This window comes from Pieris napi, chromosome 18 (genome assembly GCF_905475465.1).
Source record: "Pieris napi chromosome 18, ilPieNapi1.2, whole genome shotgun sequence".
NCBI classification, from domain to species: Eukaryota; Metazoa; Arthropoda; class Insecta; order Lepidoptera; family Pieridae; genus Pieris; species Pieris napi.
Genome location: NC_062251.1, coordinates 110,875 through 128,184, shown reverse-complemented (window position 1 = coordinate 128,184; position 17,310 = coordinate 110,875). Strand labels below are relative to the sequence as shown.

At 39.0% G+C, this 17,310-nt stretch overlaps 1 protein-coding gene and 1 long non-coding RNA gene across 4 annotated transcripts in view; one reads left to right on the top strand and one right to left on the bottom strand.

Moving 5' to 3' along the window:
• LOC125058526 (bromodomain and WD repeat-containing protein 3) overlaps positions 1-17,310 on the top strand; it is a 35,223-nt gene that overhangs the window by 10,725 nt on the left and 7,188 nt on the right. For 2 of the 3 annotated variants that reach the window (XM_047662614.1, XM_047662616.1), the window contains exons 13-34: positions 207-461; positions 538-664; positions 738-903; positions 1,388-1,566; positions 2,474-2,509; positions 3,214-3,306; positions 5,374-5,602; positions 5,684-5,773; positions 5,844-6,040; positions 6,110-6,243; positions 6,885-6,972; positions 9,266-9,392; positions 9,967-10,092; positions 10,178-10,311; positions 10,386-10,473; positions 10,545-10,677; positions 11,163-11,323; positions 12,763-12,898; positions 13,560-13,703; positions 14,482-14,547; positions 16,292-16,404; positions 17,192-17,299. In XM_047662614.1, the coding sequence (XP_047518570.1) occupies positions 207-461; positions 538-664; positions 738-903; positions 1,388-1,566; positions 2,474-2,509; positions 3,214-3,306; positions 5,374-5,602; positions 5,684-5,773; positions 5,844-6,040; positions 6,110-6,243; positions 6,885-6,972; positions 9,266-9,392; positions 9,967-10,092; positions 10,178-10,311; positions 10,386-10,473; positions 10,545-10,677; positions 11,163-11,323; positions 12,763-12,898; positions 13,560-13,703; positions 14,482-14,547; positions 16,292-16,404; positions 17,192-17,299 (2,930 nt within the window). The remainder of the gene's footprint in view (positions 1-206; positions 462-537; positions 665-737; positions 904-1,387; positions 1,567-2,473; positions 2,510-3,213; positions 3,307-5,373; positions 5,603-5,683; positions 5,774-5,843; positions 6,041-6,109; positions 6,244-6,884; positions 6,973-9,265; positions 9,393-9,966; positions 10,093-10,177; positions 10,312-10,385; positions 10,474-10,544; positions 10,678-11,162; positions 11,324-12,762; positions 12,899-13,559; positions 13,704-14,481; positions 14,548-16,291; positions 16,405-17,191; positions 17,300-17,310) is intronic. The other variant, XM_047662615.1, reaches the window with a different exon arrangement.
• On the bottom strand, positions 4,196-5,257 carry LOC125058527. Its single transcript, XR_007118428.1, has 2 exons — positions 4,907-5,257; positions 4,196-4,785 (listed from the first exon to the last, which is right to left on the bottom strand). It is a non-coding gene; the product is annotated as an uncharacterized LOC125058527 (long non-coding RNA).

The following is a 17,310-nucleotide window of genomic DNA, read 5'->3' as shown; positions in this document are numbered from 1 at the left end:
AATTAAAAATTTTGTCTAAAAAATTTAGGGGACTACCCCTAACATTTAGGGGGATGAAAAATAAATGTTGGCCGATTCTCATAGATACCGGATAAGCACAAAAAATTTCATCAAAATCGGTCAAGCCGTTTCGGACGAGTATGGTAACGAAAACGGTGACACGAGAATTTTATATATTAGATATTCAAAATAATCAAAAATTTCAGTCCGAGACGCCCTCGGCGGAGCGCTGGACGAGCAGACAGAGATTCCCCCCCATCTGATGCCGCCCCCCTTCCTCGTGGACGTGGAGGGGGCTCCCCACCCTCCGGAGTTCCAGCGCCTGGTCCCCGGGAGGGAGAACCTGGCGCTGTCCCAGCTGATCCCTCACGCGGACGCGGCGAGGAGCAGGCTGGACGCCATGATCGAGGCGTTGGCCGCGGACCCGGCCACGCCCCCTGCGCAGGCGCCTCAGGCGGCCGGTAATTGTCTCTCGTGCAATTATTTCATACGCGTCCTGATCATGTCTAATTAATAATAATGGTGGAATGGTGGCAGGCGTATGGAGAGGCGAAGGCGTCCGTCACACGGCGGGGTCGTGGCAGCCCTTGGACGTGCCCCTCAGCACGCGCCCCATCTTGCTGCCCCTGCCCCCGGCGCAGAGGCAGCTGCTGGAGAAGGCCAGGTATTGTTCATTTGCAGTTCTTCCCCACTCCTTTCACGAAAGCAAAGCCCATACAACCTTTAACCGATTTCAGCGTGGAGCTGAATAACCTGGAGATGTCCTGGTACCGCCGGGAAATGAGACGGCGGCCGGTGATGATCTCCATTCCGGGGGCCGACAGCGGGCCCAGGAGGAAGCCGGGCCGGAGGCCTAGGGCTCCGGCGCCCAGAGCCAGGCCGCAGCCTCCGCAGCCCAATACTGTGAGTGGGTTTGTTTTCGATCATATTTTAAAATTGTTATATTGTTTATTGTAAATGGATTATAATTAGAGCTAGATGAAAGGATTTTTTGAAGTGAAACTTGTTTAGGCACTTGAGGGTAAGATTTTTATGGAACGTAACGAAGATGTGCAGCGTTTTTGTAGAAGAAAAGAGAGAGAGTGAGAAGGGTGAATTACCTTATAGACATTCTATTTGTAAATTAAATTTTCGTAAAGAGAATTTATGAAATATTAGTATTTTATATTTTATGTAAAATAATTTATTGAAATTTGTATTAATTTTCGACACTTAATATTTTAATGACAATTAAATAAATTAAATTCTTTCCATTTTTCGTCCCTCTAAGTCTCGGAAATCGAAAGTTTTAGATTTGTATTGTAACAAGAGTTAAAAATTAGTTTTCCAAAGAAGTTTCACTTCTGACATGTGTACGCACTTATTTTTTATTTTTGAAATGCTTCAGGAGGTCCGCGAAGACGCGTGCGAAGAAGAGGCAACGGACAGTTCCAATTCCACGTCGGACTCCTCCGTCAGCCTCTCCTCTCACTCCTCCCGATCGGAAGGTCCAAGACCGCGGACCAGGCCCAGGCCTAGACCTAGGGCCAGGGTTGCGAGGAACTCTTCGCACTCCAACTCTTACACGTATGGCTCTTTCATTCTTTTTTTACACATAAGACCTACTCCAGCCAGTCATTCTTGTTCGAAATAAAATATAGTTTAAAAAAACTTGAGAGGTGTCAAGGGACACCCGGATGGAACGAAATTCCTTTCGAGTAATTTATATGTTAATTGGTATCATAACAGTATGATAGATTTTCTCGACACCAATCTTACGACGAAAAAAAAAGTCAACATCACGAGGTGTTCCCAGGCGGTCACCCATCCAAGTACTGACCTCGCCCGACGTTGCTTAACTTCGGTGATCGGACGAGAACCGGTGTATTACAATAGCAAATAGCAAAAAAGTGTCGTGACAACTTTTCGTAAGAATTTTTTCCGTCTAGCCCCCTTTCACAACGCGCGATGAGGAACTTCGTTCCAATCTTAATATATATATTTCTTGTGTGCGTGTGTATGTGACTGAACTCCTCCTAAACGACTGGACCGATTTTGATGAAATTTTTTGTGTGTGTTCAAGGGGATCTGGGAATGGTTTAGATTCACAAATCAGCCCGCCAGATGTTAAGGGTAGTCCACCCCTAATTTTTATTTTTTATTTTTTTTATGTTACAGAATTAAAAAATACATACAACCCCTAATTTTCAACCCTCTACGATCAACCCCTATTTTTTATTATAAATGATATACATGGCAAAACGACGTTTGCCGGATCGGCTAGTAATATATAAAACACGCTTTTAAAGCTTACAAACTAAAAATTGAAAAATAATTCCTAATTTAGGCTGAAAATGGTAATGAACAAAAAATACTGGTATTATTGTGAAAAAGCGTGAGTGCTCGATAGACGAAAAATATGGCACAAATACAGAAATTTGAGGCCCAGACCTAAAAAGGTTGTGATTAATTTTGCTGCTTGATTATTTTTCAGGGACCTGTCGGACCTGTCTCCCGTGAAAAGTGATAGGTGAGGAATTCTATTTAAATTATCAAAATGGCCGTTTATATTTTACAATTTAGGCCAGTAGTTTGCGTCTCGGATTCGAACCCAGGTCTTCAGGTGTGAAACTCCACTATCACCAATCTAATAGGTTATTTGGGAGCGTCCAAGTATTACGTCACGCAATTTTAGGAGATTATTGACCCTCCCCCCCCATGTAACGCGCCGTAACGTTTTTCTGTACCCAATAGTAAAACGATTCGTGACCACCTAGTGACTCTTTATACCTAAAAGTTACCATTATGTGGTGTAAAGTACTGGAAAGTCGAATAATATTAACAATAACGCGTAATTCATCCCCGCCCCGCATCGTAACGTTTTACAAAAGGACCCACCCCCCCAAATTCGTTACGTAATACTTGAACGCACCCTTTGATAAAAATTAAAAAAAAAATTGTTATTTTTCATTAGGTTATTTGCTCTAAAACTTCAAAATTGCAAGAATTCGTCAAAATTGCTTCTAGGCAAGATGGCGTCGCACCAATACTGTGACGTAACATGCTTGTAAACGCACCAAACGTCAAGTTTTTAACGTGATCTGTGATAGTCTTGTGTCACGAGACGAATCAAAATCTATATTTTTGATAAATTTATTTATTTTTATTATTTGGAAATGTTTGATTTGATTTTTTCATAATTCAAACGGCCGCAATGCAATTGATTGATTTCAGTTCTTCCGAGTCATCCCAATATTCGGATTGGGAAGCCGGGACTGCGCTGGCGCCTCCCGCCAGAGCCAGGAGGAAACCAGTTCCCAGCACTAGGTATCATAGTATACAACAAAGTCGCTTTCTCTGTCCCTATGTCCCTTTGTATGGTTAAATCTTTGAAACTACACCACGGATTTTGATGCGGTTTTTTTTTAATAGATAGAGTGATTCAAGAGGAAGGTTTATATGTATAATAACATCCATTAAATAGTGGAGAAGTACTGTTATTTTTGAAGTTTCTAATGTGATGTCGTAAATAATTACATTTTTTCCGCTTACATTGCAAACGCAGGCTGAACCCTACGAGTTTTATCAAAATAATGTACTAAGTATTGTACACATTGAAAAGGTCTACGGAAAAGTCCTTGATGGTATATGTCTATCTCTTATGGATACCCACGATAACTTTTTTTATCATTTACTTTTTACGACAAATAATGGCTAATTTTCGAAGCGATTTTAACCAATACAGCATTAATCCTTAACCAATTAAATACCTTGAATACATTGTTCATTTAATATAGATCTATATGGCCCTTTACACCGTATGATTTAAGTGAATATTTTCGAAGATATTACAGATTTCAAAATTGCGGGACGTAGCGTTTGCGGCGGTACAGTTTTTCTGTAGTGTATTTAGGGTGGGTTGCATCAACAAATTTTGACGGACACGTAACCGTTAAATATGGCGCTAACGAACGTTAGACAAAAAAAGTGTTGATTCACCATCTATGACAGCTTACGTTCGTTAAAAAGTTACGCTTACGTTAACCAGTGCTTGAACCATTGGTAATCGTCAAATTTTGGTTTGTAACTTCGTAGTTCGTACTTCCTAAACTCTGTTTCCTCTGAATTTAATATTAGAGATGGTTTGATTAATAATTATTTTGCAAGGTATGTTAATATTACGATTATTTTTGACTTCAAAAAAAAAATTGCAAAAGACAAAAATAATATGCCTTTTTATTACCGAATTAAAACATTACATAGTTATGCCTGCCTATGCACATAAGAATTACTCCATCTTAAAAATCTATTTTTTTACAGTTTTTATTATTTTTTACACTTATTTTATAACATTGATACACACAACTGTTTAATTATTTTGTAGAGCATTTATACTAAGTTTCAAGTAATTCTGATCATAAACAAGTTATAGTAAGTCTATTTTTTATTGTAAAGGTAAATAAGTACCACTTTTCATACATTTTACATTAGAAATGGCAGTTTCATACAATCTTACATCCCTTTAGTATAATTAATAGTAAGTTATTTTTTTTTCTTGTAGTTTAAAAATGATTTCATCGTTCTTCCTCTTCTCATTTAGATGTTGAACACGCAACTCAAAAATTTCTTTTTCATATTTATTATCTGAAAGGGCATTAAATTCTGCATGAATCGCACTCCATGCCCTCTTTTTTTTGCAAATTGTTAGTACTGTCTGTCTTTTTATGAAATAATATGTGTTTATGTTTTTCTATTAAATTTCTAAATCTGTCCTTCTCTTCTTTTCCAAAATTTACCGAACGTTCTCTGAAAGTCAATGAGTCACGTAAATAAATACACTTCTAACTATATCTCTCAATATAATATATATACTTTGCGCATATACAATTCATGCAATATAATAATAAAATAATAGCTTTATACTTACTTTGGCGAAAAGGTTTCCATTATTTATATTAAAATTAAACACTTTTTAAAATTATCCTTTCATACAAAACAATAAACATCGATGTCAAACTTGACAGAATGTTTCAAATGACATTGTTTTTATCAATGTTGTTATTACTAAAAAAAATTCCCATAAAACATTTGGTCAAAATAGCGTTACGCAAACAGGCAACCCCATTAACAATGACGAACTCATTTTTTAACAATGAAGCAACGCTAACAAGTTAACATACGTTAAAGTTCATACGAAGACTCGTATGAACTTTGACAGACGTCAAATTTTAACGAACGTAAGTAACGATAGCAAATGGTTTGAAACAACCCACCCTTAGTATCAGCATTGCACCCGTGCGAAGCCGGGGCGGGTCGCTAGTTTTCATATAAATTGACCTAATCTTACCGAATCCCTTCCCAAAGATGTTTTCTTTAGATTTAATTCTTACACAGGTACAGTCCCAGCACGGTGACGAGCAAGCGTTCGGCCCCCGCCACCTCCGCGGCCCCCGTCGCCGCCGCCCCCTCCGCCGCCCCCTCCGCCGCTTCCGCCGCCGCCCCCGCCCACGCGGGCGTGGAGTTGCCCGAAGCGTACCGCGTGGGGGAATGGTTGACGGCCGTGTCGCCCCGCAAGGCCCCCTACCACCCTCAGATGGGGGACAGATGCGTGTACTTCCGATTGGTGAGTCGATATGACATCGCAACACGTAGCGATGTGACTCCAAGTGAGTATTGAGATGTGACCGGGGGGTGTCCGTTGCAGGGTCACCAACGGTACTTCGAAGCTGTGAGTGAAAAGGATCTCTATAAGGTGAACGCGAGGGACAAGCCGTGGGAGCGGATGCACATCAACGTGAGCGGAGCCCTTTATCAATACGATGTGCGCGTGCGCAGGCAACAGTGTGACACATGTTATGTTCCAGGACTGCGAAGCCGTGAAGGTGGTGGGGATGAAGTACGTGATAAAACCCCCGAGGGTGGTCTGCCTGAAGCTGGCGCGGGAGGTGGAGAAGGGCAGCTTCACCGTCCGATACCACGACATGCCCGACGTCATCGACTTCTTGGTGCTGCAGCACCAGTACGAGGCCGCGGTGGCCAGGAATTGGGGGGAGGGGGACAGGTGAGGTCTCTCGACGGAATCGGAACCGGTCGAGCTGGGGGGGCGTTTCTTCAATTCAAATGATTTCAGGTTTCGCTGCATGATTGACGATTCGTGGTGGACGGGAATAGTCCTGGAGCGGATCAGCTCGGTCGGAGGTCTACCTGGATCGAACCCGCTACCTCAGACTTCGGCTACAAACGAATGGGCGGCGGCGGCTGCGTGTGAGTCGATATTATCGTTTTCTTTATTATAATATTTTGACTTTTGCCCGTGAAATGGTGGGGAACAATTGGACTTGGGGCAAACATTTCATAATAATTTTTTTGGAGTTTAATTCACTCAATAAAACGTCTAGTTTGGACAATAATAAATGAAATAATACTATTAATTAAAATAATTTTCACATATGTTCTCGGGCGTGTGCCTGACACATACCCTCTCCCACTATCAACATTCACACACACTCACCTACACATACACAACACTCACATACACACACTCACATACACACACTCACATACGCCCATACAGCTTTATTTGTGCTATTTTGTACTAGCTTCTAATTAGTTGTATTTCTCTCTTTAATTAAAATGTTAATTTGTTTGCCTACCCATATATGTATGTACTTTTTGTAAACACTCAAAATGACTTTGCTGTGGATTTGGAAGCCTGGTTATCCATATCACAGGTTCTTGCCTAGTTTGGAAACCAGTCTCCCAATGTCTTTTCAACTATTGTTTTATTGTTTGTTGTGAATGTTGTATGGGAGAAAATAAATTATTCTTATTGTAATACAAAAACCATTTTTGGTACTTCGAACGATCGGGTCCGGAATCGGAAACTAACGACACGAAATTTTCAGCTCATTTCCTATCGCTTCGAGTGAGATGGGACAATGGGGAAGTGGAACGGCTCTCGCCTTGGGACCTGGAACCGCTCGACCCGGAGAGGTGAGTTCTTGTGGTTTAAACGTAATGACGTCATCAAGGTTATATATGTTAACGTAAAATTGTAAACACCGTTAGATTGTAATCTATCTCGCGAGATTATAAACTGTCGAAAGATTGTGAACCCCAGCGTACTGCTTACAAATTAACATATTATTATTCGGTAGTTATATGAAATTGTTGAAAAGTAAAATTAATCTGTAATGGGTCCCCGTAACAAGTCGGAAAATGCATATATTATCTATATAATGGTGTTCCTTTTACTCGATTAGGTACAATACTTTTTAAATCATTGAAATCGGTAAATTGGTTGCGAAGATATTACACATTTTGTACAAGCCAACCGCGGCGCGGCCGAAATGCTCATGTGACGTCACGATTTCCCTACGGACCGCGCGCTCGCTCTTCGCCATTCATTTATTAAAGTTCACTCGATCTGCGCGGGTCGTGTTGTGGTTTTGTGGTTTTTATGTGAAAATATGCCGCATTATAAGTACTGTATAGTACCGAAATGTACTAATACTTCAACTAGTACACCTGAAAAACTGTTTTTTAATGTGCCAAGGGACCTGAAAGTGCGCAAAAAATGGTGTACTGTCATGAAGAGGGGTGACAGTACACTTTACATTACTCATGTGGTAAACAGTATCTTAGTAAAACTTGTTTACGAATGTTAAAGAAAAATACAGGGTCGTACTAGGTGTATTTCAATGAATAAATAAATGATAAAAAGTGTAAGTAGTGAAATTTCTAATAACCCTTCCTCAGTAGTCTGGTAAAACCCAGGGTCGTACTGAGGCTCAACTAAATGAAATGTGCCGTTCCCGGGAATATTTCCCAATGCCGGAACATTCCCGCTTTGGGGAATATATATCTGTAGGTAATAAAACTGTAGCCAAAGTGAATTCTATACATTGAATATTTTTTTGAATAATCGAGTTATGAGAGCTCCATACACGCAATAGAAACCAAAAATATTGTTTTTGAATTTCTTGTCTGTCTGTTGAACGCTTTTCACGCGAAAACTGCTAGACGTATTTTACGCCTTTTTTTAAAACTCTTTGCGAATATTTTTACAAGACGTTTTCCTCTTTCCATAGCGACTGTCTCCTGTATGGATGCCCCGAAAATCTGTTCAACTAAAACACCATCAGTCTTGCAGTTTGCAGTTTCGTGAATTTTTGACGCCGTTACTCTGCAGTATCTTAGTTCCCTCCATAATGGTGAATCAGCTTGCGATAATGTTGCTTCTTCTGCTTTGCTACAGTCATCTATAGTCATCCGACTTGAGCAGAAGATTATTTCATTCTCATTAGGATTGCTTGTTCAAACAATCCAAGGTAAACGAATAAAGTATACCTACCGATTACTTTGTTTCTTATATTCATTTGCACTGACAAAACTAGACGACAACAATACGCAAGTCGATGAGATTGAAATAAAATTAATCATTTCGTCGGGCACTTTTCTTACTTACTTACCAGCAATGTGCCGTCCGTTGCCTACTAACAATACTAGGAACTAACTCCCAATAAGATTTCCGACTGGCAATGCACCCAGAAACATTGAGAAGAATATTCCCGGTAACATGTTCATATCCATAAACCTTACTGGGAATTTTCCCGGGCCTGAATACGACCCTGTATTCCTGACCTACTTATTATCCTGCTGTTTTGATTAGGTTGACAATGAGATTTGCTTACCTCTGATGTTTCCAACCACGAATTTCAGCGCTTGTGTAGTTTAAATGATTACTAAGATAATCAAATACCATTTAGGTAGATTATCGGATTGCGCTTGCTCAAAACCGATATCTACCTTATTTCTACCACTGATTTGTTATATTATAATATTAAACAAATCAAATCACTTATTAATCGATTGGGTATAAACTGGTGACGTTACGCTCCGTGTTGGACGAGTATCGCGAACAGAATAAACAGCGCGGGGCGCGCTGTGGTTCAGCGGCAAGCGTTGAGATATTGTGACGTCATTGCTTTCGTTCGCGCGGTCAGTAAACCTTGTTTGGTATTTTGCCCATAACTTTGTCAGTTCTGGTCGTAGAACAAAATTTTTTACACCTTATGTTTTAGTTTCTCAAGGACTATAAAACTGCATTTATAACATAAAACCGTTACGGGTCCCCATTGACCAAAGAAGTTTGAATGATAACTAAGTTAGTGTAGTACAATCTATCGAATAATAAGACAGTTTACAATCTCGCGAGATAGATTACAATCTAACGGTGTTTACAATTTTACGGTGACATATATAACTTTTGTGACCTGTTCTGCAGACTACCGGCCGAACCGGGCGGGGCAGTGGCGGTGTTGCCTCATGAACTGGAAGCGGTGCTGTGTCGCAACGAGACCCACGAGTGGCCGCCCGACGCCTGCGAAGCCATCGCCGCTCATATCTCGCAGGTTCGTTGACCTTGGCCTAAATTTAGCTTGACCATGCAATGACCATGCTAGACTTCCAAAATAATGGTTATAATTTTTGTGACTATAAACGTTTATGTACGTATATAAACACGCTTTGACTGTATAATGGCTCCTATTTCACCATGCCTCCTGCTGAAAGAGGACAAATCTTTGTTTTTAATAAAAAAAATACTTAAGATGTCATGTGTAACATGGTATAACATGTTGCAGGTCATTACAAACATTGTGTAAAACAAAAAACTTGGCGATTAAAAAGATTGGCGGAGAGTTTTATGTCAGTTCTTCTCTTCCGTTCTATGCCTTATATTGATTTGAGAACGTGAAAAAGTGATTTATATAGTCCTACTTGCAAGAATAAACTATTTCATTTCATTTCATTTCATTTCGAACTAAAGATTTTTTATTTTTAGTGTCGCTTATTCTACTAACGTAAAATAAAATTTTTTTTAAGATTTTATTTTGTTACGCCAAAAAAGTATAACTTCTAACGCATGTACATAAGTACACACACATGTTTTTTTTAATAGTGGACGCTCTTTTAAATTCTCTCCAGGTGATGTCTCTGTCGGCGGCGGAGCCCTTCGTGGCCCCCGTGGACCTGCAGCTGTACCCCTCGTACGCATTGGTGGTGCCCTACCCCATCGACTTGGCCACGATCCGAGCCAGGTTCGACAACCAAGTCAGTGCCACTTTAAGTGTAGTTCACACTTTGCTGTTCACAAACGCCCGGTGACGTCATTAAAGTTGTGGTTTGCGGTGTACAGTTCTACCGACGCGCGGCGGCCGCGCAGTTCGACGGGCGGTACTTGGCGAGCAACGCCGAACAGTTCAACAAGTCCCATTCGCCCATCGTGAGGCAGGCGAGGCTGGTCACGGACTTGCTCTTGTCCATTATAAGGTATGTTCGTTGTGATTCGGCATGGTCACGCATGGTCACGAACGGAATAATAATAAAATTATTTTTGGATACAGCACCTGGCAGAACATAGACGTCGTATCCAAGTACCACGAGTTGGCCGCTTCCTACCACTCGTCGGACGAGGAACCGCTCCAAGTGCAGGTACCATCATTTCCATCAGAGTGGTTGCTTTTTATATTCAGTCAATGTGAACCATGAAGGTTGCTTTACAGAAGAACAGACGCGAGGAACGCGCCAGGTCCGAAGGGGCATGGCGGCAGCACTGCCTCGGCCTTCTGCGGGAGCTGTCGGCTTCGGCGGACGCGGAGCCCTTCAGGCAGCCCGTCTCGCCCAGCATGGCGCCTGGTAATCTTTCTTTTTCTATTACAACAAGTCACACGAACAATGTCCATGCGCGTGTGCAGCTAGTTTTATTCCCTACGGGCGGTGAACAAACGATTGATATTGATACGAATAATTTAATTATAAATGTCAGAGCTGTGGCTGTCAGCTGTCAACTGTCATTATGTCACAAAAGTCATAAGTTGACAACTTCAAAGTCTAAAACAGACAGTCTGACAGCCATAGCTCTAACACTTATAATTAAATTATTCGTATCAATATCAACACTTTCCTCACCGTCAGCTGTCAACTGTCATTATGTCATAAGTCATAAATACCATAGCTCTGACATTGTGTAATTTAATTAAAGAATTTAATGTAATATATTCACTTTTAATAATATAAAAGAGTATTAGAAGGGTCCAGGTACAGTGCCCATGGGCGGTATCGCTTAACATCAGGTGAGCCTTCTATTTCGGTTTGGTTATCGTTTTATTGAAAGTGAAAAGCTCTTCCAGACTACAACTCGGTGATAGCCCGGCCGATGGATTTGGGCAGCGTCCAGCAGAAGCTGGAGAGCAACGGATACTCGAACGCGGACGAGGTCGCGGCGGACGTCCGGCTGGTGTTCACCAACAGCAGACTCTACAACACGAACAAGAGGAGTCGGGTAAGTCTGCTTTATATTAGCTTCACCTGTATGTATGTATATATGTATGTAACCGACTCCTTCGGACTCGATTTTGACCCACTTTTAACGGACAGATTTAATTCAAACTTTGCGCACCTGTCAAAGATCGATGACAATGCAATAATCCGAAAAAAAATGAAAAAAAAAAAAAATTAACCAAAAAATAAATAATAGTTTAAAAAACTAGAACACACGCTTTATATAGAAAACTAAACTAAATAAATATAGTTTAAAAAAACTAAAAAACACGCTTTTAAAGCAGATCAAACTAAAAAGTGAAAAATAATTCCTAATTTAGGCTGAAAAAAAAAAAAAAGGAAAAAAAAAATTCTCTCGATAGACGAAAAATATGGCACAGAGCTTTAGTTAGTTTAAACTATTATTTATTTTATAAGTATATGTGTGAGTCTGTGTATATTATTATATATTACTAGCTGTTCCCTGCCACGCTTCGCAGTGGCACATTGTGATTGAATGGTTGAGAAATGAGAAACAAAACAAATAATACATTTCATATAAGTTTAATTTGGCAATGCTTCTGGAAAAAAATAATAGATAAAAACAATCCATGATGCGGATTATATATCATGCTAAAATTTCAGCTCGATCGGTGTAGAACTTTTTGAGTTTTTGAAGCGTACACAAATCAACATAACATTTATATATATTATATAATAGTATCAATTGCTTATACTGGGAATAAATAAGGCGCAACTGCGTTTCTCTGTGAATACAAAAGAAACAACATTTAAAGCCTAGGTTTTATAAAGTAAAATAATATAATGAAAAAATTAAAATATCCCACATATATTATGTCAAGTGACATAAATTAAACATCGTCGATCTGACGGCAAAGACAACATTACAAAAGAGTTTATATAAAATACAATATAGACAAAAGTTTGTATAGGAAAATATATTATGTTTTCCTTACATATTTATATATTATATAGATTTAAGTTTGAGTATATTATATTTGTCGGTTAAAAAATATCGTTATTAGTGGGCTTAGTGGATATACAAGCTTGCCAGCCAGGGGATTGTGAAATGTGTGTTTAAATTTAACTGTCAGGAGTATCTGTACTATAGTATATATACTACATGTATAATGTATATAATATGTAGTGTATGTATGCTAGCTGCAGGAGATAACTAATTATATAAGAGGGTGAGACCTAACAACCGTAACAACGTAAATAGTGAATATAATATCTATATATATATAATTCTCGTGTCACAATGTTCGTTCCCATACTTCTAAAACAGCTCGACCGATTCTTATGAAATTTTTTATGCATATTCTGTAAGTCTGAGAATCCGCTACTATCTTTCAACCCCCTAAGTGATAATTCCTACCTAAGTGAGGATGTCCACTCCAAAAAAAAAAATTTTAATTTTTACATATCCACTACTTTCAGATATACTCAATGACGGTCCGTCTCTCCTCCCTATTCGAAGCCCTGTGGACCCGGATGCCGGTCGAAACCCGGAGCACGCGTCGCTCCACGAGGCATCGACGGGTCAGGCACTCGAGACCGACCAGACGAGCAGTCGGTGAGTTAAAAAAAGAGTGTGTGTATTTATGTACACGCGTTAGAAGTTATACTTCTTTGGCATATGGAAAAAAAATAACTAAAATGCAGTAGTGATTAACGATAAATATTATAATTATTATTAGTAAATACTATCACCGTTGTATATGAAATTGATTTAATAAAAACACCAAAATAAAATTTATTTATTCACACTGTTTAATTGTACTGTTACGAAATACGTGTTCTAAATATAAAAATACTAGAATATACAATTGAACATAGCTTTTTTCTATTTTCATGCCACCTAGAACTAACTTCATTCTGTTAATTTTGTGTCACGCTGCGCGCGCATCGTAAAATTTCACTCTCATCAATTTTACATAACGCGGCTAAAGAAGTATAACTTCAATTAGTGGGCAACTTCATTCTGTTAATTTTGTGTCACGGTGCGCGCGCATCGTAAAATTTCACTCTCATCAATTTTACATAACGCGGCTAAAGAAGTATAACTTCAATTAGTGGGCAACTTCATTCTGTTAATTTTGTGTCACGGTGCGTGCGCATCGTAAAATTTCACTCTCATCAATTTTACGTAACGCGCCTAAAGAAGTATAACTTCAAAAACGCTTTACGCCATCTCGTCTGGCGCTTGAAAAGTCTCAAAAATATTTAACATTCAGAAGAGACGAACGGCTCGGTGAAGGCCAAGCTGCCGTCCTCCTCCTCCGAGTGCGAGACGTTGGCTGTGACGTCACGGCGGACGACGGACCCGCGACACGACGACTCGTGGGACAGCGACGCCCCGCTCAACGCTCACAGCAAAGGTGGGTGGGTTCCAGGGGTTCGGTTGAATGTGAAGAATGCAAATTTCTTTGTTTACTTTTATTTTTAAACTAGCTGACCTGGCTAACTTCGTTCCGCCCTACAAACTTATAATATCGTTGTTACTTTAATTTAACTTATTTTAGGATTTCATTAATGTTAAGTATTACATTAATACAACTCTTTTGCAAATACAGAAATGTTTGCTTGCCATTGCGAAAGAAGAATGGCAGTTTTACACATTAGGCATCTTCTCTCTAGCGTCAATATGGCGATACTGCATGTTAAGCACTTTCTGATATCCAACATCTTTTGATCAGGATCAAAGCATGGTTATGCATCTCCTCATTCACCTCAAGATCGGAATTTCTTGAACTGACACGAATTCGACGTAAAGTGATGCGTAGTTTTGTCAACAGATGGCACCATATGGTTTTTGCATTCGTAAAATTAATTAATTAATTTATTGTTATTCGATAACTTATCCGATATTTTATTGCTTATTCTGCTATTCGGGACGGAAACAAATCCAACAAATCAAAAACCATGGCAATCGGTCCAGCCGTTCTCGAGTTATAAGTGTTGTAACAAGCACGACTTTCTTTTATATATATAGATTTATTATTGCATGTACGGCTATCTTTTATTGTGATTATTTTAAGAACGACTACAATGTTATGTTATCTAGAGTATTATTCTCATGTAAGTGAATTTTTTTGTCTTTTTGAGAAATAAAGTCTTTAAACCTGAATGTGTGTTGAATGTCTGGAATGTTTACAGGAAAAGGAGTCGGGAAGAAGACGAAGAACGGTGCCATCGCCAGTACTTCCAGCCGCGTGCCTCCCAGTGAGTTTTTTTTTTTTTTTAAGACAATTCACACCAATTGACCTAGTCCCATGCTAAGCTGGTGAAGCTTGTGTTATGGGTACTAGGCAACGGATATTCATACATCTTATAGATAGATAGACATATAAATACATATTTAAACACCCAAGACCTAAGTACAACACCAAATGCTCGTCACATCGATGTTCGTCTCAGCCGGGGATCGAACCCGGGACCCATGGATTCGCAGTTAGGGGTACTAACCACTAGACCAATGAGTCGTCTTTTGCTCTTACTCTCATGTTGTTCAGACACAAGGGACTCTTTGTATTCTATTATGTTGAAGTCGCAATTGCTTGCTAAAACTCGGCGAAAGATTTCATGGAGTTCTTGAAAATGTCCTCCGAATTTTTAAGCTATTGCATAGATTTTATCCCGGACTTTGAGCGTGTCGACCTAATCAAGAAATTCCGTAACGAAAATAAAAACCTAACACACGATGACGTAATATAGGTGTGGCCAATACGCGTTAGAGCGGGACAGAACGCATGCTGTGTCTCACATCGGTCTGACGAGATCGGTGACGTAGTGTAAACGCGGCCGATGCAGCCGGTACGCGTTAGAGTGAGAAAGACTATATAGGCGTGTTAGTCTGAGTCTGATAGATTTAATTAATTAATATCAAAGAAAAATTATAATTGTACAAGTTGATAAAACTGCTATACAATAGCTTTACCGCGGCAGTCCCCGCGTGCCACACGTTTTTTTTTTCATCACAGATACGCTAAGATACACTCTCTGGGGTAGCATAGCAAAATGTTCCATGTTGCTATGTACTAAAAAGGTAGCCTACGTAAAATCACATTTAACAAAACGAAGTTCGCGAGGGCAGCTAGTTTCTTTATAAAAGTAAAGTTTATTAAAAATGTTAAGTACCTCCTTTTCGCAACGAGAAATCACAGCAAATATACGAAACAAATAATGTATCTTATAAGAATATAATTAATTATAATAAATCGTGCCCTCTCTCAACATTGCTGTGACTGACCAAGGTGCTTATCGTAATAAACAAAAGAAGGGGAGAAATTGCCAACACAAAAAACAAAAACACTTTTTGTATGGCAATTATGGATGACAATAATTTATCAAAAGAATAAAAATATCTTCCGACTAGAGTCTTTAAAAAGTGACTTGGTATAATAAAATAGATGATTATTTGCGTGAGACACTGTAATTTAATAACATATGATATGTAGAATACAAATAATATAAGAACTGACCAATTTATATGACTAATAATGTAAAATTCCTTTAAAGAAAAAAATGCGCGCCATTGTGTGTGGCAGAATATGCGAACTTACGATTTTTTTTTTTTAAAAGACAATTCACACCAATTGACCTAGTCCCATGCTAAGCTGGTGAAGCTTGTGTTATGGGTACTAGGCAACGGATATACATACATATTATAGATAGATATACATATAAATACATATTTAAACACCCAAGACCTAAGAATCATCACATCGATGTTAGCCTCAGCCGGGGATCGAACCCGGGACCCATGGATTCGCAGTCAGGGGTACTAACCACTAGACCAATGAGTCGTCAAATCAAATTGTACCACTTTACACAATTTTGTACCATATTCTTGCAATAAATGTCAAGTCACGTGTAAAATATGAACATAAGGAATGCAATAAAGATTTGAGTTTGAGGACATCTCTCTATCTCTCTATCTCTGCCAATAATAATATTCCATTTATAGTGTTTGTCGAGACGAATGGCGTCGACCAATCGGAGTCCGAGGAAGAGATGCCAGCGAGACAGAGCATAGCTGACGGGAGCACTTCCGACTCCAGCGCATATTCCAGAATACAGGTAACTAACGAACTGTGGAATCGACTGCAGGTTGGGTCTCCCCTGGGAAATACGACCTTCAATTGTTTCCACCCTCAAAGGCCAGGAACGCACCCGCTAAAGACGTCCATGAAATGCGATGACTACCCTTTATTAAAAACAATAAAAAAATCATGTGTCCAATTCACACGTGGTAGTAGTGAAACCTTCAAAAACAGTTTTTATAATTAAAATATGTAAATTAGACTTTTTCTCTATCTAAATGTAGGATCTTTTCTTTAAAAAAAAATATTTTAATGTTAAATTTTTATTTAAAACTTTAATATCAATCTTTAATTTGGTAAAAACTAAATAAAAGTTTGAAATAAATTCACAAGATCCAACGTGGGAGAAAATGAGATAGGAAGCATTATACAGTGTATAAACTTTTAATTAAGTGTAGTACGAAGTTTTCACTTCAAAAAGTTTCTATAACTAATGATTTGTAAATAAAATTGATAAATAATCTAATTTTATAATTAAACTACTTACTTGACTTACTTATTTAATTTTCATCAAATCTGTTTTTTTATTTCAGAAAATGTTCAAATTATCTCATATATCAAACTAATTTAAAGTTTATACACTGTATAATGCCTCCTATCTCACTCTCTCTCACGTCAAATCCTATTAATTTATGTGTCTGTCTCTTTTTACTGATTCTAAAGAAGTTTCACTTTAAAAATTCTTGGGTCCTTGGGCATTGGACTAAATATGTGACATTTGAGCCTTCTTACGAATATTGAAATTAATTGATGAATTTCTTCAGGTGGTCGAAGAGGAGTTGGTGGAAGATGAAGTGGAAGTGACCTACGAAGAAGAAGAGAGCAACGCGAGAAGTGAGCGTCGGAGACATCGGAATAGGAATCATTTGCAGGTTCGAGCTTT